This window comes from Coturnix japonica, chromosome Z, assembly GCF_001577835.2.
Source record: "Coturnix japonica isolate 7356 chromosome Z, Coturnix japonica 2.1, whole genome shotgun sequence".
In the NCBI taxonomy this organism is placed as follows: Eukaryota; Metazoa; Chordata; class Aves; order Galliformes; family Phasianidae; genus Coturnix; species Coturnix japonica.
The window spans coordinates 32180280-32202485 of NC_029547.1; the positions used below are offsets into that span (position 1 = coordinate 32180280).

Consider the following 22206-nt stretch of genomic DNA (forward strand, 5'->3'; position numbering starts at 1 on the left):
AGAAAGATGAACTAGATACTGTCTTGGATACTGATGAACAGCAGAAACAACCTCTCTTGTTGAACTTATTGAGACCAATAAACATAAACAACGGATCCACTCCAAAATAAAGATGTTTCTATGCAGAAATGCTACTGGCTTCTGTAAGTAGGCTCTCCCTCCAAATCTCCAAGGTTTCTGTCATCTCCTGAGGGACAGAGGAGGGCTGTTGTACAGAATACAAGAGAACTGTCAACTTTTGTGAAATGCTCAGAGATTTGGTTGCTGAAGCTGAAGATCTGAGAGCAACTTTCTTCTTTCCTCTGGGACTACACTCTACAGCAGTGATATAGCTATAAAATTTCATGCCCTCCAGTCAGTCAAATCATTTAATGACACTTTTAATCTCTAGTCTCAACCAGTGTTCATCTTTCACACCTCTAAGAAAATCTGAGAATTCCTTGAGAATCATTTTCATCTTCTTTTGTTTATTCCTTCAATTACAGGGTGCTGCTGCTTATGGTGCTCGTATTTTTTAGGATCCTCTTGTCCTAAATATTTGCTCTGTAAGATTAAGTTCTTTGTGCTATCGCTTCCAGTTTCACTTATTTCAATGCAAAAGGAAAATATAATTTTTATTTTATTTATTTTATTTATTTATTTATTTATTTATTTATTTTTAATTTCTGTTTTCATCTGATTTCTTGGAAGCTTCTCTCCTTGTTCCAAAAGGCTGGCTTTGTGGAACGGTGTAAGGGAGCACAATGTGGTAATTTCTAACAATTTCTTAAGTACCTTCCATTTTTATTGGCTAATCCACACTTCTCATGCACCAGCTTTTGTTTTCTAATCACAGATGGCAGTGAGGTCGACAATGAAGAAAACAGTGCAGCTGAGAATCAAGAAAATGACAAAAGAGCAGGTGAGTACATGTGGATATCTTTGAGGCCATGTTCAGTTATCTACATGAAACAAGGAGGGAAGGTCTCTCTCTAGCATACTACCTTCCCTAATATTTTCATTTCTGTCACAGATAAAGAGAGGAGGAGAGCAAAACCTAGAGCCAGAAGGGGCCATGCCAGAGGAAGAGCCAGGCATGGTGGTGAGGAAGATGGAGATGATGATGAAGATGGGACAAGAAGAGCTGGACAACGTAGGCAAAGGAATCGGAGAGGACGTGGACGAGCAGGTGGAAATGAGGGCAGTGATTCTGAGGGGGATCCTACAAAAGCCAGGAAGAACCAGGCAAATCAAAAATCAAAGGAAGATGATGAACAAGAGGAAGATGAAAAAGGGGGTAAGAGTGGGAAAGGCAAAAATGAGAAGAAACAGGACAAAAAGGCTGATAAGAAAGGGAAAAAAGAAAAGGCCAACAAGAAGAAAAAGGACAAAAAGAAATCAGGATCTGGGTAATTCAATATGTATATATTAATATAAAACAATTGTTGCTTTATGTAAAACTTGTTTTCATTTATAGCTGTGAAATCAAGAGTTGGCACAACTCCCTGTCAAAGCTGAATAGGAGGTTTTATTTTCTTTTATTTTATTTTTTTTATTTTTTCTGGAGTAAGGAAATACTGACAGAGTGGAGTGGAAACTGTCCATAGAGCCAAGTCTACCACATTGAAACATGGTCCAAGGTCTGTCATGGGTCCAGGATGGGAATTTAGAAAATGACCATATAGACACTTCTGACACCACTGGTATCCTGAGAATTAGAGACAGATCTGGTAAAGCAGAACAGAAACTTCAATTGGGGTTCCCCTTACTGTAGTTAAATGCCTTATGTTCTTGAGATGTTCTCTGGAGTGACAGAGGAGGGAATAAATGGCAGACAGTGACAGTAAGATCTACATTTTTTCCTAGGCAACCAAACAACCAAAACCATAACAAAACTGAATAAAAAGTCAGAACCAATCACTCTCCAAGATCCCAGGACCTAGCTGTATTTCCAATGCAAAATCAAATTCTCGACACTTCCCAAAAGATAAAGTTTGCGTTTCCTAGCCAGACTTTTGTCTGCTTTTTTAAAACAGATGAATACCAAAACTTTAAGAGTTCAGAACCAAGAACTGAGATAATTTTTTCCAAAGTTTATCTACTACTTAACTCCTACTGAAAATTTCCCTATTGCTTTTCCAAAGCATTTAGTGCAACCTGGGGTCTTTGGAAAATTGCACTGATGTAGAATGCTTCTGAAAACTCTTTTTATTCCTTTCCTGCCAACCTGGTGTTCTCTGGCAGCATATCCCTTCTCATGATATTTTGAGGGAACAGTCCCTGATAACAGCGTACAAAAGAGATAAGGTAGCTTGGCATGCTTATCTTGGTGTAGAGGAACTGGAACCTTTCCTCCATTCAGCACTTGCTACAGCCACCTGTGTTCCCAAATGCAGCACTAGAGAACACAGCAGGAGTCAGAAGGAAAAGAAAATACAATGAGATATGCTGCTGCATTAATTTGTTCATGATCCCATTTCAGTACTGTTCTAGTTCCCTTCCCTACAAGAATGTCTAAAATCTTCCCATGTGCTGGCTTGTCTCTCTGGTGCCCATTGTTCCCCACTGTGCAATTTCCTGTACTCATATAAGCAACAGGCCTGAATCTGCCAATCCAAGTTCCTTTGCTTATTGTTGTTGTCATCTCTTGAAAGCATTTATCGACAGTTAATTTAAAAAAAAGCCACTTAAAATACAAATTTAAATGAAGGCATAATGTTTTTAATTGTATTCCAAAACTCTGAAGATTAAAATACACATGTTTAGTCTGAATAATTTCAGTTTCTATCCAGGTCAGCACATTGTTCTTGAAGTTGAAAGCACGTTTGAAGAAAATCTGATGATGCTCTGGAAGATACTTGAAGAATATTACATTCCTAGCCATTTAAGGGACCAGCTGACAAGATTATGTAGTAGTAAATACAATAATATTTATAAAAGGATTTTCAACAGAAAAAGAAAAAAATCAAAAACCAACAAAGGGAAAGACGATGGTGATATGTTCAACAGTCATTCACATGAATGATTTGCAGATCTTAGAACAGAAGAGAGTGATGTGAACACAGAAGTGTAGCCCATCTAACAAGTCTGTGAGGACCTACCATAGTAAAAGCTAAATATTCTTTGAAAGTACATCATGATTCCATTAAAGGTCAACTAGTGAACACAATACAAAGCTAGGTCAGGGTGCTCAGAACCCTGTCTAGCCTGACTTTGAATTTCTGATCTTGAATTTGGTAGTGGAGTAACCACCGCCCCTTTGGGCAAAATGTTCCTGCGCCTCACTGCTCTTAATGATGTACTTTTTTTAATAGCCAAAAGTAGAGACAAAACAAAACAAATAGACAGTAAAATTAATGCAGGGAATACAGAAGATGTGGTATAATCCCACAGGATAATATTGTATTTGTTAATATTTCTGTGGGTTTTGTTGTCCACAAACAATGAACAGTTACTTCAATGAACAGTTACTTTTTTGGCTAGGTATCAGAAGTCAGTACATTTTTCTTTGCTTACCATTTTCCTCCATCCTGCTTTTCACCTTAACCAGAAACAACTTTTATAACTAATCATTCTGCTTAAAGAAATTCTAGATGAACTTTGTGTTCATACATATTTTGAGTCCAGAGATACACGGAAGAATAAGGCAGTACTGGCACTGCATCTTCTTGGTGCTAGGAAGTGCCAGGGTGTATTATGGGGATTATCATGGATCAGTAGAATTTTCTCCCACACACAGAAAGAAAAAAGTAGTCAAATTTATTCTACCACTCCAGAGTCCTACTGCTCTTTCCCCTGAAAATAGCCAAACTCCAAGAAGATATTTTCATCTTAATTTTCACTTCTATAAAATGGCTTTTATTGAAGGCATAATAAATATAATTTACATCAATATAAAGGAGATAAGACTAAAACCAGAACACAGATGAATGTTACAGACAGGTTCATCAAGTGTATCATTTAAGGAAATGTCATTGATTTCCAGAGCTCTGCAGACTTATGACAAGATACACTGTGCGTATTGAATTGAAGTAAAGGAAAACAAGGATAGTTTTGCAATTATTGAAGAATCTCTTCTTCTCTGTGTTAGCCTGAAGGTTGTGATGATCTCATCTAGCCCTTAAATGTGTGAAACACAGTCTTTTCTGAAAGGTTGAGACTTTTGCTTGCAGGAGGCAGAATACTGATTTCCTCTACTGAATCTCACAGTGTTCAGCCACTGAATGAGTTGCAATTGCACAAAGTTTGGTTATGTCTTGTGAAGACTCTTGAAAAACCCAAGTAAATAAAATCAACTAGATTTCTTAAAGATGGTTAAAAAAATTAAATTTTGAATATTTTTCTGTCTCTAAAGGAAGGTTAAAAATGCAAATATAAATAAAGCAGTAATGGGCAATAGGCAAAAGAACCATTAATAACCACGCCTGGGTTCTGCATGGATTTATCTCCTCAGCAAGGTCATTGTATTAACAGCTGTCTGCCATATTTCCTGCTACTCTCATTTCAGCCTTCTACATCTGTGTATTTCAATTTTGCATAACTCTGATATCTTCTTCTGTCAGAGGAAGTCCTCAGTACTGAGCTTTGTATAATGCTAAACAGCTGACTGTAAAAAATAAGGATTTAAAGCTTTTCCTAAAGGAGTTTCTTTTCATTTTTTTTTTCTTTCTCTTTCTCAAATACTTTTTCCTTTCCTTTCCTTTCCTTTCCTTTCCTTTCCTTTCCTTTCCTTTCCTTTCCTTTCCCTTTCGCTTTCCTTTCCCTTTTCCTTCCTTCCTTTCAACTTTCCTTATCTTTCTTTCCTATTCCTTTTCCCTTTCCTTCTTCTTTCCTTTCCTTTCCTTTCCTTTCCTTTCCTTTCCTTTCTCTTCCTTTCCTTTTCCTTTCCTTCCTTTCCTTTCCTTCCTTTCCTTTCCTTTTACTTTCCATTCCCTTTCCTTTCATTTCATTTACTTTCCTTTCCTCTTCCTCTCCTTTGCCGCTCCTCTCCTCTCTCTCCTCTCCTCTCCTTCTCTCTTCCTCTACCTCTCCTTCTCTCTTCCCCCTCCTCTCTCTCCTTTCCTTCCTGTTCCTTTTGTTTCTCTTTCCCTTTTCCTTTCCTTATTCTTTCCTTTCCTTTCACTTTCATTTCCCTCTATCCGTTTCCTTTCTTTCCTTTCGCTTTCCTCTTCCTCCTTTCCTTTCCTTTCCTTTCCATATTCCTTTACCTTGTCCTTTCCTTTCCTTTCCTTTCCTCATTTCCTCTCCTTTCCTTCCTTTCCTTCTCCTTTCCTTCCTTTCCTTTCCTTTCCTTTCCTTTCCTTTCCTTTCCTTTCCTTTCCTTTCCTTTCCTTTCCTTTCCTTTCCTTTCCTTTCCTTTCCTATCTGAGAAATTACTGCTTTCATTAGTGGATGGGCTGTCAATTGGTGTTTAAATCTATCTCCTCTCTTCTGGAGCACACAGAAGTATGGTGAAGAAGTTCATTTTTTATGGCTGCAGCTATAGTCCTTATTTGCAGGGTTGGATTGGACTTCTAGGGGGCTGGTTACTCCTTCAGGATGCATCCCCAGAATAAATGCTGCTCTTTATTTGTAGTGTGACTACTTGTGGTGTAATGATGGTGGAAAATAGTGTAGCCTTTGCCTTAATACTAAAATTAACAGTGGGTCTATTTTCCTTTCAGTGCAACAGGGAAGGTATTATTCTAGATCTCAGAATTTCTATGAATTTATACCATGTATGTGCTCCATGAAAACTTATGTTCCTCCTAATTTTTGGTGTTCCCATTTTGTCTGAAGTTCTGATTCTGACTCCGAGGAGGAGCCGATTACTGAGGAAGAACTGGCCAAGCTGAAAGAAGAGGTAGAAGAAAAAAAGAAGCTAATTGCCACATTACGAAACAAACCATGGAAGATGAAAAAGAAGTTGTCAGTTCTAAAGTATGGTTTGAATTTCATAATATCTATCTGCCATCCTTCCTTGTACTGTGCTGTATTTTTCTGAAGTTTCACTTTATTTCTAGACCTACAGACACAATTAACCTTTTGTTCTCTACATTTGCTCTGTTTATGTTGGCAGTTGCTTCAGTTGGTAAGTTTAAGCTCTTTAGGAAAAATGATACAATTTTAGGGTAATTTTAGAGAGGAGAGAGGAATTTTCTTTTTATTCTAACTTTCCATAGAGAAGAATACATTTTTTTAAATTTTTTTTTAGAGCTACAGAAAATGAAACTTGAATGAAAATGGAGCTTGATTTCTCATGCATTTTCAAGTTTGCCACTTACATATGCTTGCCACTTATAAAACTTCGTTTTTTTTCCCCCAGCAAGTCTATCATTACATTTTCATCCAAGAAAAAAAAAGTCAGTTAAATTTCAGTTAAATTATCTGTTAAATTTCCACCAACCTCAAGAAACTGGGTTAACAAAGAGAAATTTATTCTGTTGTCAAAGCTGCTGTAATTCTCTGTTTCCAATAACTAATTCACTGCAGTACTGCCCAGGCACCAGCAAAATGTATGGTTGTGTTTAGCTAGGCACAAGTAACAGAATACGTCATCTCTCCTCTAGACGGTTCTTGATATGGTGAGAAAACATGAATATAATGGGATGAGAGAGCAAATGAAATATGGTGTGGAAAGTCTCTGATTTTTATTTTGTTGAAAGTAAGATTATCTGGGGGAGGAGATGTTTACAAAGGAACACAATGAAGGCATATTGTGAAGAAAGGATACATGGAACAGAAGAAAAGAGAACTGAGTGCCTAGGAGATGTAAAGTAGAAGTATTATGAAAGGAAATTTCATGAGAACTAGGTGACTAGATGACATAATCAGACAATGGTTGCTATATTTTGCATAGTCTGTATGTAAAGAATAGACATATAAAATTAAGATTTTACAGTTGTACTGCACCAGTGTAGAGAGCCTGCGTTTCTATATCTATTCTATTCCAGCATTGCCATCAGCTGTTTCTCTCAGTTTGTTTACGTGATGTAAAACCAGAAGCTAACTAGTAAATGTATTTATGGTGAGAGTAAATAGTGATTAACTAGAGGCAGAAGTCTTGAAATCAAATCTGCAGCATTTTTACATGTTTTATGCTTTAGCATAGCTGGTAGTTTTGAACTGCTGCGACCTGTGTCATTCCCAGCTCAGAGGGAGTGGGAATATTCTTTCCTGCCTGAAAAATCTACCTTACTATGAGACGTCTGTAGTTGGACAGGCACTTCTAGTCATCCTCAGTAACTGTAAAATGGAACAACTTTTGAGTGTTATGAAATGAAATGGAGAGGAATGAAAGGGTACTATGTAGCAAAAAACATTGCTTCTTTCCCCTTACCAGCAGGTATGGCTGCGAGCAGATGCTGTAGTAGTCCCTGCTGTTGATAGCCTTCTTGCAGCTGGAGCCCAGGCTTTTTTCTTATTTCACAAACAATTTTCCTCCTTCAAAAGAGTCTTTCTCATTTTCCTTTGTTTACACTGACTATGAGCACTGCTGTTGAGCCTTTTCTATAGAAGATTTATTAACCCATACATCTTTCCTCTTGACACTGGCCAGCCAGGACAGAAGAAAACTACCTGAAGAGCCATTAGATTGCAACAACCATCAGTCGTTATTTATGATGCTGAGATTTAGACAGAAAGTGTAAAACTACTAAAAAGATTTTTGAATTAGAAAAGGTACAAAAGACAAAACCAATGGGTCATAGCTTCCAGCATTGCAAAGCGGAAGACCTCCAGGGAAGGCTATCCCAATTTACAGCTGAAGGTTTGATTTAGGAAACTTAATCATCTACCTGTGCATTCTCCCTGTTGGATTTTGCATGGGTATGAAAGGGATGCTTCAAAAGCTGAGATACTGTGTTAGGGTCTGGATTTCTCATTCCCCTCATTAGTGCACATTGCACTTTGCATAGACAAATATTTGTGCAGTAAAATACTAAACACCATTAATAGTTATAAAGTTTATTAACAGTAGAGAAGTTTATTAGGAGGCCTAAAATATAGACAGAGAATTGTACACAAGAATCAACAAATGTGCCATCGATGATACCAGTTTAGAACTGTACCAAAAAACAATTAACAAAACATCAAAACAAGAAAAATTACAACAGGCTTTTGAAAGGCTTTCATCCTCTCAAAGAAATTTCAGTTAAATACAGACTATAGATGAGAGCTTAGTTCTTTAAATAATCCAAGAAGAAAAGCATTCTTATTTTTATATGTTGGGATATATGTATAGATACATACATCTCCTTATATATGCATTTCTATATGTACATACTTATAAATAATGTTGCACTATGTGTATCTTTGGATGTGCTATTTGCAGTCCATTGAATCTGCATTTCATGTCTCTTACTATGGACATATTGGCAGTCTTAGAGGCCAGCCTGGCCATCCTGAAGGCCAGCTGGGTATAGAATAACACTATAATTTACTCATTATTACTGCTGAACTGCTTTCAAGTGAGATGGACCTGGCAACAGCTGTTTTGCATTCAGTTTTAAGCCAAACTTTTTAGAGTTGGAAAAGTCCCTGGTGATCAATATTTATACAACATTTGTTTTTAATGAGTTTTTAGACCTTCCTGAACTGTTACTGAAAAATGTGAGCAATCTGCTTGAATCCTGTTCATTAGCAGCAACCTCTGAGTGCTGTAATTTATCCTCTCTGTGCAACACTGAGGTGCTTGAAGTACCGTACACCTAGCACTTTGGGAGCTGTAACTCCACACCTCTTATTAATAATTAGCTCAGGCTTCTCTGGGACAATAATGCTGGACTCTATGCAACATTTATAAGTTCCTTGTGTCTGTAATTCAATTAATAAGGATACTCTGAAGCTTCCTTAAATTCACAGTTAGCTAACAGGGCACACTTTGGCCTATCTCGTGAAATAGATAATTTACCTATAACACATGATACCAGCGATTACAAAGCTCTGTTTTGTTGCCCTGTGTTGCTTTTGACACGTCCTCATGTTAGTAATGTTGCACTACTTCCAAGGGGGTGTGCATGTGTATGTGTGTGTTTTTGGTAATTGTTGAGGCTTCTAAAAAACTTCTATGGGGTTAAGACTAATTTATACTGCTTGATTATTCCACATTTCTTCACATTCTAATTTTAGAAGAAAAAAAAAAAAATAGAGAAAAGGCAAAAGTCTACTAGAATGTATAAATGAAGCTTTCTAAGTGAGGTGGATTAAATACCAAGGTAGAAAGCTGAATTAAATAACATATTGGTTTATGCTTAATAGAAAAGAACATGTGTCCCAGACATGGAAAGTACAGTGAAAGTGTGTTTCCTGACTGAATGTTGTTGTGTTGTTGCTGAGCTTTCAAAGGTAGGAAGATTTTTACAAAAGAATTTCATTTATTTCAATTGCATAATGACAGAATCATAGAAGGGTCTGAAAGATATCTCCAGAGGTCATCGTGTCCAACCCCTGCTAAAGCAGGTTCCCTACAGCAGGCGGCATAGGTAGGCATCCAGATGCACCTTGAGTATCACCTTAGAATGAGACCCCACAACTTCTCTTGGCAACTTGTTCCAGTGCTGTGCTAGTCTAACAGCAAATACATTTTTCCACGTGTTTTATGGAACTTCCTGTGTTTCACTTTGTTCCTATTGCCCCTTGTTCTGTCTTTACACACCTGAAAAAAGCATGGCCCCATTCACTTGGCTCCTGCTCTTCAGATATTTATAAACAGTGATGAGATCCCTTCTCAGCCCTCAGGCTGAAAAGTTCCAGGTGTTCCCCCAAAGAACATCACTACTCTCAGGCCTTCAACCAGACTCTGCACTGTTGACGACAACACTGTGAGCTCTTCCAGTCAGCTAGTTCTTAACCTCCCTCACCATCCATTCATCTGTCCCACACTTTATAAACTTCATTATTGAAGGATGTTGTGTGTTGTGGGAGACATTGTTAAAACCCTTTCATTTAAAATACAAATGTCAAGAAACATGTCATCCACTGCTCTACCTCCATCTACCCAGCCAGTGCTGACATCACGGATGCTACTAGGTTGGTCAAGCATGATTTTCCCTTAGTGAATCCATACTGATTATTCCTGATAAACATCTTCTCTTCCAATTGCTTGAAGATGACATCTAGAAAAAGTTATTCCAATCATCTTCCATAGAATCATAGAGTCATAGAATCATAGAATCATAGAATGTCCTGGGTTGCAGAGGACCTCAAAGATCATCTAGTTTCAGGCCCCCTGCCACAAGCAGGGTTGCCAACCACCAGACCAGGCTGCCCAGAGCCACATCCAGCCTTGCCGTGAATGTCTTCAGGGATGGGGCAATCACAACCACCTTGAACAACCTGTTCCAGTGTTCACCACTCTCTGAGTGAAAAATTTCCTCCTAATATCTAACCTAAACCTCTTCTGTCTCAGTTTAAAACCATTCTCTTTTGTCCTATCACTATCCACCCTTGTAAAGAGCCATTCCATCCTCCTGTTTTTCCACTCCTTTCAAGTACAGGAAGGCCACAATGAGGTCTCCCTGGAGCCTTCTCTCTTCCAAGTTAAACAATCCCAGTTCCCTCAACCTTTCCTCATAGAAGAGGCCCTCTGATCATCTGAGTGGTCCTCATCTGGACTTGTTTTTACAGGAGCTCTGCATCTTACTTGTGCTGGGGACTTCAGGCCTGGATGCAGTACTCCAGATGGGGCTGAATAGGGGGGGACAAACACCTCCCTCTTTCTGCTGGCCACCCCTTTTTTAATACAGCCCAGGATGTAGTTGGTCTTCTGGGCTGCAAACACGTACTGCTCATGTCTGGCTTCTCATTCACCAGGACCCCCAAGTCCTTCTACACAAGGCTGCTTTCATGGGATTCTTTCCTGAGTCTGTATAAACAACTGGGATTACCCCAGCCCAAGTGCATTTGGCCTTGTTGAACCTCTTTAGGTTCTCACTGGCACACTTCTTTAGCCTGTCTAGGTCCTTCTGGATGGCTTCCCTTCCCTCCAATGTATTGACATTTCCAGGGATGGACCTGAAACTGACTGGCCTTGGCTTTCCTGAATTGTCCTTTATGAAGATCAGGATGACATTAGCTATCCTCTATCTATAAAATGCAATCAAGTACAAACTACTTTTTTATTAACTGTGTGATGATTTTTTATTCCACGAGGATGGGAAATCCTACATTTCTTTATGTATGTTTGAAACATCTTCTTGTCATGGCCATTAAGAGTCCTATTAATGACAAAAGTCATGATGTTTTTTAACAAGACTAGAATGCAAGTACAGTCAAGGTGAAAAATCAAAATAATTAGTGCTAAATTCCAACATTTGGGCTGAACTGAATTTATTCAGGCTCATGCAACAAATGTGCAGGCCAAGCAATATGTGAAAGCAGGACAGGAGTTGCTTAATGGTTTATGAAGCATGAAAGAAACTTTACATCTAGCAAGTTTATTTGGTATTAGGTATTGACTAGCTTTGCTAAATGATGAACTTAGTCCCATAGAGGTCTGTGGAGTGGAAATGTGAGAAAATCAAATTATAAATTATTCCCATCGAAGGGAGGTTTATAAAGTTCTGTAACCATCATACACTGGCTTAGGGCAGTGTTAGAGAAGAGAAGGAAGAAATCCCAGCTACCAGCCAAGTGAAACCAAAGGATATGTTCAGGAATGTCAGCAACATCATCCCTGGAGATTTGGATCACCACTTCAAAAATCAGTTTTGGTTTGCTGTAGAAAGTCAGAAACAGAGTAAAAGTAATACTAAAAATCTTGAAAAATTACTCGACAGGGAGTCTAGGGAGCAGAGAGACATAGTGTGTTTGGTTTATACGTATATATATATATATAATTTTAAAGAAAGAGTGCAATAAGACAAATCAAACAAGTAAACACACAGTTCAGATTGAGTTTAAATAAAATCTTTCAATGATTTACACTGTGTAAAGTTAATTCTTGTTCTGGTTTAACTTAGTTTCATTGTAGAATTTTTTTGTAGAACGTTTTTTTCAGCTACAGATGCAAACTGTCCTGTATGGAGGATTTTTAACGTGTTACTGATTGTTTTCCCCTTTAAATTTCTAATTTAATGCTGCATAAAGAGAACACAACAAGGGCATAAAACAAACAAAGAAAATGCTCCCCAAAGCCTATATTTTGAAATCTTTGTGTTCCACATCATAACTCTATGTAGTTTTTTATTGAAAGTGTAGGTTTTCTACAGTTCTGTAGGCTTCAGTTTCAGTAATCTTTCATGAAATAGCCCACTGCTTGAATTATCTGATGACAGAAGTGGTGGAAAAAGGTATTTCTCTTAAGTGAGAAATACTATGTGGTGACTTAGGTGATTGGTAGGTATGTGTCCAAATTGATTCTCCGAGTGCAGCATTTGTGAAGACGCTGCCACCTGCTGTTAAGAGTGCCTTATATCTCCTCAGGCAGCACAATAAGATTTTAAATAACGAACATATGGGTTTAAATAGTACTCTTGGGCACTTTTCCTGAAGATGAGGAACCTGTTTTCTCTCACTTGTTTGAGATAAGTCATAGTAGTAACTCTTTTTAGAGTCAAAAGGAAAGAATGAGATGTGAGCCAGAATACCTCAGATGAACTTGGGTGATTTGGAAAATTTCAAGGGCTCAATTTGGTGTCGAAAAACCAACCAAACAACCAACCAACAAACAAACAAAAAACAGTCAGATGCCAAGATCCATAATATACATGTGATGCAGCAGCACAAAGTAAGAGATCTCTAGAGTCTTAAAAGGATCCTGAGGAATACTTGGAAGTGGTAAAGAGATGGTATATGTGGCTGTGTATCCAAGGGGGTGTTGGTTATTTTAGCTCATTTAATCTGAATTTTGCCAAAAGTAAAAAAAAAAAAAAAAAGAAAAAAAAGAAGAAAAATGGGGCAGGGAGGAGTCAGTGTCTTGGGATGGGATTCATGTCTAAATGTATAGCAGCTTTTCCTTCTACCAACCCTTTGTAGTCTTTGTACGAACAAAAAACATAATGGAAAATTGGTAGGAAAAAGAATGCTCCTTCTGAGCATATCAGGAGAATTGGATTTAGAGGTGAGCATTTGGAAAGAGAGTGCTTGGATGGGACTCAAAGAGTGAAAGCTGAATTCAGTAGGTTGTATAATCATCTTGGGAAGCACTGAAATAAAGAATGTAATCATCTATACCTCTATTTTGTCCTTGTTTTCCAGAGAAGCGCAGCTTTTTGTTGAAAAATTTGAAGGTGCTCTTGGAAAAGGAAAGGGAAAAAAGTTCTATGCGTACAAAGTGATGATGACCAAGGTAAGAATATTACTTCACTAACTTCATGTAATGCAAAAGTGGAGCCTTGGGCTGCCATATGTACTCATTTTCGAAAACAAATTTTCTTGTCTTTATCTAGTTATTAATGCTTTTGCTTCCTCTTTTCTTACATGAAACAATTTCTAATGAAGCTCACTGTTTCATTGGGACTTATCTTCTGCTTATCAGGCATTTGATCAAGCCATCTATCAGTACAAAAATTAGCTGTTTTGCTAGAGTTACAAAGACTCATTTTGCTTGAAAAAATTTCTTAGAGTAGATGTTTCTCTACAGACTGGATCTTAAGCCTAGTCTTTCCCTTGATCCTGACAAAGATCAGAAAGTGCCTTTTTGCCCACTGTAGAATACCAGAGGCACCTCCACTGAGTAAAAACTTTATGACTATATCTCAGATATATTCTAGGAAGCTGTGTGTCTCTGTAGGAGTGTGATTTGAGAGGCTGAATAGTTGTTGCTGAGGACTCCATGTGCACATTATATGTGCTCTTGTCAGTTCTACTTTGATCCAAGTCTTGTGTGGTACCACAAACTAAATACACAGAAACAGTGGATATGGATTAGTACGCTTCTAAAGTATATTTTCCCAATGAGTTTTATGCTTTGATAGAGCTTTAAAGTGAATGTGATAAATTGGCTGGTTTGGGAGATTCACTCCGAAAGTATACTCCTACTGAAAATAAAATGCAGTTGCAGAATGATACTGAATATATGGCAGGACTACTTATTCTACCAGGTTTACCTTTAGGCAGATTGGCTTTTCTGCAGGCTGTTGTGTAGTCACATCTTATTAACATTAATTTTTGTAAAAAAGAGATTAGGCTTTAAAACTCAGCTGTGCAGAAGAAGCTCAATTACAGAACTTCCACTTATCCAATAGATAAAGTAGTGAGTAGAGTAATTGCAATTAAATGACACAGCTTGAGCTCCAAATCTGAATTGGGAATAGCAAAGGAAAGAACAAATTAAATTCTCAGAAACAACTCTAAAAAATAAATGTCATGAAAGGAAGAGATTATTTAATCATTCTTCTTGTGGAAGAAATAGGAACTTCACACAAAAGCTGTGGGAGACATATTCAGAACAAACAAAGAATAGATAATTCTTCATAAGCTAGTGCTTCTGCTGCAGTGTGCTCTGCCAAAGCAGTGTGTGTGTGACGAAAGGGTTATATTAGTTAGCTCAAGGGGAAATCGAACATCTGGGGTCAGAAATTATTATTATTAATATTATTTTTTAATTCTATGAACTCTATGATCCAGAAATGGATGAAATTCCAAAGAGATTTTGAGAATTTTAAGACAGCCTGCATACCCTGGGAAATGAAAATTAAAGAGATTGAAAGTAAGTACTTGTGAATGATAATAAAGAGTACTATCTAGTATTGTATCTCTGATGCATGCCAAAATTGTAAATTACTTTTCAGTACTTTGGAAATAACCTCCCTGTTTATACACACAGTATTTCTTCTTTAATAATTATTAATTTTGATATAATAACCTGTTCAAAATGTCCTTGAGAGAATGTTAGGCACCTTACAGGTAATAAGACCCAGTATCAAGGATAAACTTGGAAAAGAGATATTGGGCTTTAGTTTTTGTCTACCTTCACTTTACTTTGTCTGTATATCACAATTATTTCTATGATTTTTTATGTGGTTTTTTTTTTTTTTTTTTTTTTTTTTTTTTTTTTTTGTAATCTTTAGACTTATTTAAGAGGTGTTACAAAGTTATTTTTTTGATTTTCTACCATACAACAGCAAAAACTAGTGGTCCTGGACTTCACTATGTATTTGGCACAAATATAAATGAATCAGTGTAGTTAGTACTACTGTATGTTTGAGAGTTCCAGTGCTCAATTTAATCTGCATCCTTCTCTGTGAAGGACTTGGTGATTACCTAAGCGAGGCTCTGCTGCAGATGAAATACAGCTGAAAATTTGCAATAGTGCCTGACTTTAGAGAAGCTACCCTTTAAAGGAGCTCTGAGTTGATCCAAACTAATAAAAAGTGTAAGTAGAAAGCCCATGAGTAGAATAAAAACCTATCATCAACATGCAGAATACTCCTTATAGGAGACTTATCTGTCTGAATACATTTGTGTGAGGGAGCAGTTAATACTGAGAAAACCTCCTTAGCTGTTAGCTTTTAACCAGTTATTTTTAAGCATAAGTTGTTTCTCTGCTCTTACATGAAGATGACTTACATTTTCTGGTCTCAAAATGAGCTGTTTATAAAAGAATCCCAAGCAGGTGAGAGAGTAACTGTTAATAGTAGGCGATAAGTAGAATATTCTTACCACTGAGAAACACTCATTTTTACTCTTCAGACCTCCTAAAAACTTGCATCTGAACAAGCAAGTATGACTTGTCTCAAATCAGTCTTTACCTTACAGATTAGAATTAATGAAATAATATAATGCTTGCTCTGAAAGTAAAGTCTCCTATTTATTTCCATGAAAACTACAACAGATACAGGGAGCACAATGATACTCTGTAATTGAGCAAATTTTCAGTTACAGAAAACTGTTTTTTATCATAGCCACCACCATTAACTATGTATTTGCTCCTGTGATGAATGTCTGCATGCTGCACTCATATATAGGCCCTGATAAATCTGCATACAATATTCTTTCTGTTCCTGTTTGAGGACCTGTGGGACCCACCTGGTGTACCAACTTTGCCATGATCATTTTCAGCACATTGAAGCTGATGTTCAACTCCATACAGTGCCATGGTCTTAATCTGCTGATTTGCATGGATTAACTTACTAAGACACTTTTCATTTCGTGGTGTGAGAGCAGTACATGATCATCTAGACTGTGGTTTTCTTTCACATCACTGTCACTACTGCTGAAATGCACCACCCACGACCTCACCATGCTCATATTCACTGTTTGGTCTCCATAAATGTTCATCAAGCATCAATGAATGTCGATGAGTGTCATTCAGTGACAAACCTTTGCTTCATACTCACTTCCATGTCAGACACTGTTTTGTCAGACTGCCCCTCCACTGCCATCTGTCTCATGGCAACAAAATGTAACAGGATATTGATGAAAATCATGGAATCATAGAATCATAGATTCACCAAAGTTGGAAAAGACTTCCAAGACCATCCAGTCCAACTGTCCACCTACTGCCACAAAACCGAACACCTCCAGGGATGGTGACTCAATCCCCTCCCTTGTGCAGCCCACTCTAGCACTTGACTGTTTGGGAGAAGAAATTATATCCTAATATGAAGCCTGGACCTCTGGTTCAACCTCTACTTCCATACCACCAATATTTGTCTCTGACACTGGGGGCCAGCATAATAAAAATAGGAGGCATTACTTTCAGAGCAGTACTCATATTTTGAATGCAGACTAGCATTAACTATACATTTAAAAATTATATAGACCTTTTTTCTGCCTGTGGACATGCAATAGGTAGACCACCATTGTTCAGACACAAAAACTCTCAAAAGAGTTGATTGTTCTGTGATAATGAACAATATCATTTAGTATTAAGAAATGAAGTAATAGAGAAACAGGGTAAGGAAGAGGAAGAAAAAGGTAATTACAGTTTTTAAACCCTAAAATATAAAGCTTTATATTAACCTTTGCTTAGTTTTATAAAATGTGTTCCACTGTAGTGAATATGGACCTTGTTCTCACCATGTTCCATGCTGCTTTCTGCTTCCTGAAATCATTCCTAAAAGAATGAGGATATTAAGACACATGAAACTGTATAAAACCACATATAGAAGATATAGTATAGTTAATGTATATAGGTAGAAAACCTAATTTTTAAAATACATTTTTTAATTAGTACACATAGAGAGAAAAACAAACCCCATAAAACTAGTGGGATATTTGACCTTTTTTTTTTTTTTTGGGCGAAACTAGCACATCAGAAGTGATTGCAATTCTTAGTGAGCTCTTCAGGTTTCTATCAGAGGTTTTAAATGATATTTTACTCTTCCTGTGCTCCCTCCTTGAAGACAGTTTTTAATGAATGTGTGTGCAGCCAAAAAGCAATGATCTGAATAAGCTGTGATTGTGAAGGGAGGGATTTATTTCTCTGGAAAGATAAGTCCTTCATCTTAAGGTAAAGGATTGTAAAAAGACTAACTGATATTCCCATGTCTTACATTTTCATAGGTCACTTTGGCTCATCGGTAGCATCTTATTTCATATTCTTACGCTGGATGTATGGAATAAACATGATTCTCTTTGGACTGACATTTGGACTTGTAATGGTGCCTGAGGTGTGATTTTTTTAGATTTTCATTGAAGTTTGATATGTGAATTTCTGTCTCTGCTGTGGCATCTCACAGGACCTGACCTCCATGTAATTTTGTAATCTGTCTGTGTGCCATTAAAAACTACTAAGATGTACAAAAGACATAAAGGTATACTTTCTTCATAGAAGTTTGTCTGTGTCTTCAAGTGGTATCTTGAATTAGTCTTACCAGAAAAATGTATGTAAGATTCTGTCCCAAAAGTGATCTTGCATGGCCTGAAATGCTGCTAAACTTTTCAAAGAAAGAGTGCTTAACTGAAACTGAAATTGTTGTGTCAACTACTTGCTTTCAGCCTATCGTAATCTCTCACCTTATCTTCTAGTGACCAAATGGGAAATTGTAAGTTGGGAATTTCCATCCATTCCTTAGTATAACATTTCAATCATATGATCCATTTTCCACTGAAGCCAAAACAGAGAATATGCCCTACTATTCACAGGGAAAGGCCTGGGAGGTACCCCATGAAAACGTGTATTCATGGCATCTTTCCAGAACACTGAGATTCAGAATCCAAAAATGGTATCCCTTGCATTTCCCCCCATAGTTCAATTAATTAACCAACAAAATCCCATTTTACAAGAAAAACTAATCTTGTGGTCTTGATTTTAAAACAAACCCCTGCTGATGTGGTGACACATTGATGCTAGCGAAATGTCACTTTAAATGTAGAAAATATCATTAATGCTTACTTTAGGCATAGTTTCAAATATTAATGTGAGAAGCAATGAAAAGAGGTGGGGAAGTAGGTCATTCTCATTAAGGAGCTAAGGAGCACAAGAAGAGTCTTCCTAAGAACTGACCGATCCCTAGCCCTTCTCTTTGTTGGTATTTTGCTTTCAAATGTAAATTGCTATCATTTCTTGTTTCTAGGCTTTGATGGGAAAGCCATATGGCTCTTTACCTAGAAAAACTGTTCCAAGAGCTGAAGAAGCTACAGCTATGAACTTTGCTACTCTTTGGGATTTTAGTGTAAGTGCATAATCTTACAATGTTTCATATTCACATAGCTTTTTGATTATTAAGAACTTTGGATTCATTATTTAACATTCTCAGATTTAATGTGGAATATGTCAGGAGAAAATTTAAGTAGAAGTAATTTTATTTTATTTTTTTACCCAAATTATGAGCATAGATTTTTCCAGAGGTAAATTTTATGACAAATCTCAGAGTTCACATATATATTTCAGTATTTTAATCAATACAAAGACTCCCTGGAAAAATTCTCTGTATCAGATACACATCTCTGTATACTGAGGGTCTACTAACGGTCTACTAATTTGTTCATCTGTATTTAGCAGATTAGCAGTTTATTCCTAAAGATGTCATTCTCCTTTGTCATCATTAAAACACCTAGTCTACTTTTGCATGTGACATGTCTCTGCACCTCTTTGTATAAAGATGATCCAACTTGGATATAAGATCATATAAGATCAGCTGATGATAAATTTTGCATTGTAGCACATTAATTAGAAGGTTGTTGGAGTTCTTTACAGACAGTGGTCAACAAAAGGTACTTTTCACCTGTGAAATGGTGTGAGTCTGGTTAAGATTTTCCTTCATACTGATGGAAGCAGCATCTATTGGGATAATATGAGATCCTGTCCCACCCTTGGTGACATGGAACAGTGATGGATGCTTCATGAACATTTTCATTAGGGCATAGGAAAATTTTTATATGTATCCCTTTTCCAGCATTAAACCATCTCTGTTTTTCCATGAAAAAGACATAGAAATGTATAGTGATTATGCCTCTTGTTAATATTACCATTTTAAACTCAGGTTAGGGTGTATAGAGATCCTTAATCTAGATCTCAGGATACTTTGTAGCTCAGTACTCTTATGTAATGCCTCAAATGCCTACACAATTTGGCTTTCTTGGCTCTACTTTAAATATTCAGCAAACAGTGCAAGAAGAATCTGGTAATAAGACCGCTGAACACAGGGAAATACTAGACTTGATAAACACATTTTCACATTTATGAGCAAAGTCTTTCAGGATTGTTAATAGCAAAACAAATGTAATATAAAGAAAGCACATTGATTGCCTCTCTTTTGTCTATAAATATACATTAAGTGATAAGATGACTTCTGCTTTACTAATTCCANTTAAACAAATGTAATATAAAGAAAGCACATTGATTGCCTCTCTTTTGTCTATAAATATACATTAAGTGATAAGATGACTTCTGCTTTACTAATTCCACATTTTATGGTCCCTCCTTGTATAGATATGTCAACAATGTATAGAAGTCCTTGTATAGAAGTCAACAATGCCTTTCTAAGAAAACATCTTTATAAAATTTTCCAATGACTGCTGCATAAAATAACATTATATTTGGTTCATAAGGAGTTACATACTTGAATGACAGGAAGAACATGTCTAGACATGTAGCTGGGAATTTAGATGATGATATTTTAAACAGATATTAAAACATCAGGGAGCTATTGGAGAAATATGAATTGTGCAGTGAGTCAAAACCTTTATAAAGAGAATGGAGACTAAAAGAGGCTTACACAGCAAATAGGAACAAAGTTTTTAAAGTAAATGGAGCTGAGAAAACAGGAATGTAGGCAGATGGTGGAAGGAGGAGGAAGTTATAACAGTGGAGAGAAACAGGACCTGACAGCTATGTAGAAAGTTTAGAAAATAAGAGAAGCAGTTAACACAAGGAACAAATGCAATAGATATTAAAATAGAAGAAGGCAATGAAAGGAACAAATCCTTTAAAATATTTAGGGTGAAAAAAAATTTCTTGAGGAATGTCAGATTAAGAAACATTCCCTGAAGACAAGAATATCTTCAATTAAGCAATCTTTTATTTGGTAGCAGTTATGGAATGCTACAAAATAAGTTATGAATATTTATTTATTTATTTAACACAATTTATTTATTTAATAATTATTCATGGTGTATGCTTAACATTTTCAGGTAATAATTGCTAAATCTATTTTCTTTTTGTTTATACTATGATTCAGTTTAGTTGTAGCGACAGCTACTATAGACAAAGTGCATGTTGCACTGTGTAAAGGAGAAATGTCTTTATATAATATGAGACACTAAACATCAGAAGGGAAGAAAATGGCTCTTTTCAACTAATGGAGACCTCAGATTACTCTATTAGTGTCAAAATAATGCATGGTCTATCCACCAATTACATTTTTGACAGAACACTGTATTTGACTTGAATTCATTTCATTCAGCTGGAGATGTAGCCATAGTGAGCTACTGTAAAAAAGTTTCTGCATACAGTCTTCTAGGAAGAGATTCCTGCTATAACTTGAGGATTATCAGAATGCCTCATTGATTTGGATCATTTTAGACACCAGCAATTGTTTATAGCTAACCATGTACTAGTAAATTACTCTGAAAAATCAGCAAATTGATCTGAAGAGAAGGGGATTCTCATTGCTTTTAGAAGACTCTCCTAACTGCTGAAAAAAAACCATATGCTTTCCTCACACTCTGTATAGCATTGGAATCTAAGTGCTTTAAAAACACTACATACTGAATAATCTTAAAAGCAATGTATTTATGTAATGACTAACATATATAACTACCACCCAGATAACAGAAAAGAATGTTATCAAACAAAGGAGTTACATGAGAATTTTAAGTCAAATAAGTTATGCAAGAATGTGGAAATGAAGCAAACATTTCATTTTTGTTGCAAGGAATTTATAGAACAAAATATGAGGATGATTTATTTTTTTTTTTATTGTAGCTAGATTTGCCATGAAAAGTTTTAAAGTTAAAAGATTTGAAAATTTACATGAAATATCCTATCTTTTTAACATTATAAAGTGGGTGATCTTCTTTCCTGTGAGCTTTATTACAGTGGTGCTTATGCCATTTTGAACTGTCTTAATATAACATTTCATAACGTTGCTAGTAGGTTTCTGATTATGTTCATATCTAACAGATTAATGATATTACAACTTTTTTGTTGAATTTTCAGGGCTTTGCACAGTATTCTGTGCTTTTTTACGGTTATTACAATAACCAGCGGACAATTGGATGGCTCAAGTTCAGGATGCCTCTTTCCTATTTCCTTGTTGGCGTTGGGACTATTGGCTACAGCTTTATGATTGTCATTCGAACGTAAGTTCACATTTATAAAAACAAGTATCAATGTTAATCACTCAGACTTTCTTTCAGAAAGTGCACTTTGGAATGTAGCAGTCTTAAAGCAGGACAAATGCAACACCAGTGAATCAAAAATGCAAGGAAAGGCTGAATTCAGTTAAAGTCATACATAATTCCTTGGGCTTATTCTTATTTATTTTTGCAGCAGCTGTCTTTCAGTGTTGTATCAGTGGGAAAAACCCTTACTGAAATACCACTACTTCCCTTCTGCAACTTTGAAGTGTAAAATGACTGCATAAAGTAAGGGATGGAACTGTCAGATTATATTTTCTTAATGCTCTGCATCTAGAATAACTTCAGGTAACATTGAGGAAATTCAACTGTTCTTTCTATGATACCTTATGTGAATTAAATTCTTTTAAGAATGAAGAAGGCAAAAAAGAATGAAACATATGGCAAATAATTCTCTATGTAATTCATAGACAGCAGTAAATGATTCTCCACAAGTCTATAGCGGTTAAGTCACAACTACACAGTAGTAACAAAGAATACTATTGATCATAGTACAGACTT

At 36.5% G+C, this 22206-nt stretch overlaps 1 protein-coding gene across 1 annotated transcript in view; it reads left to right on the plus strand.

Moving 5' to 3' along the window:
* The first annotated feature begins 743 nt into the window (after positions 1-743).
* Positions 744-22206, plus strand: part of TMC1 (transmembrane channel like 1) — a 40234-nt gene continuing 18771 nt past the window's right edge. The window contains exons 1-9 of the mRNA XM_015849107.1: positions 744-748; positions 816-901; positions 1013-1388; positions 5758-5898; positions 13156-13246; positions 14527-14608; positions 17407-17513; positions 18420-18518; positions 21506-21648. Coding sequence (XP_015704593.1) covers positions 744-748; positions 816-901; positions 1013-1388; positions 5758-5898; positions 13156-13246; positions 14527-14608; positions 17407-17513; positions 18420-18518; positions 21506-21648 — 1130 coding nt within the window. The remainder of the gene's footprint in view (positions 749-815; positions 902-1012; positions 1389-5757; positions 5899-13155; positions 13247-14526; positions 14609-17406; positions 17514-18419; positions 18519-21505; positions 21649-22206) is intronic.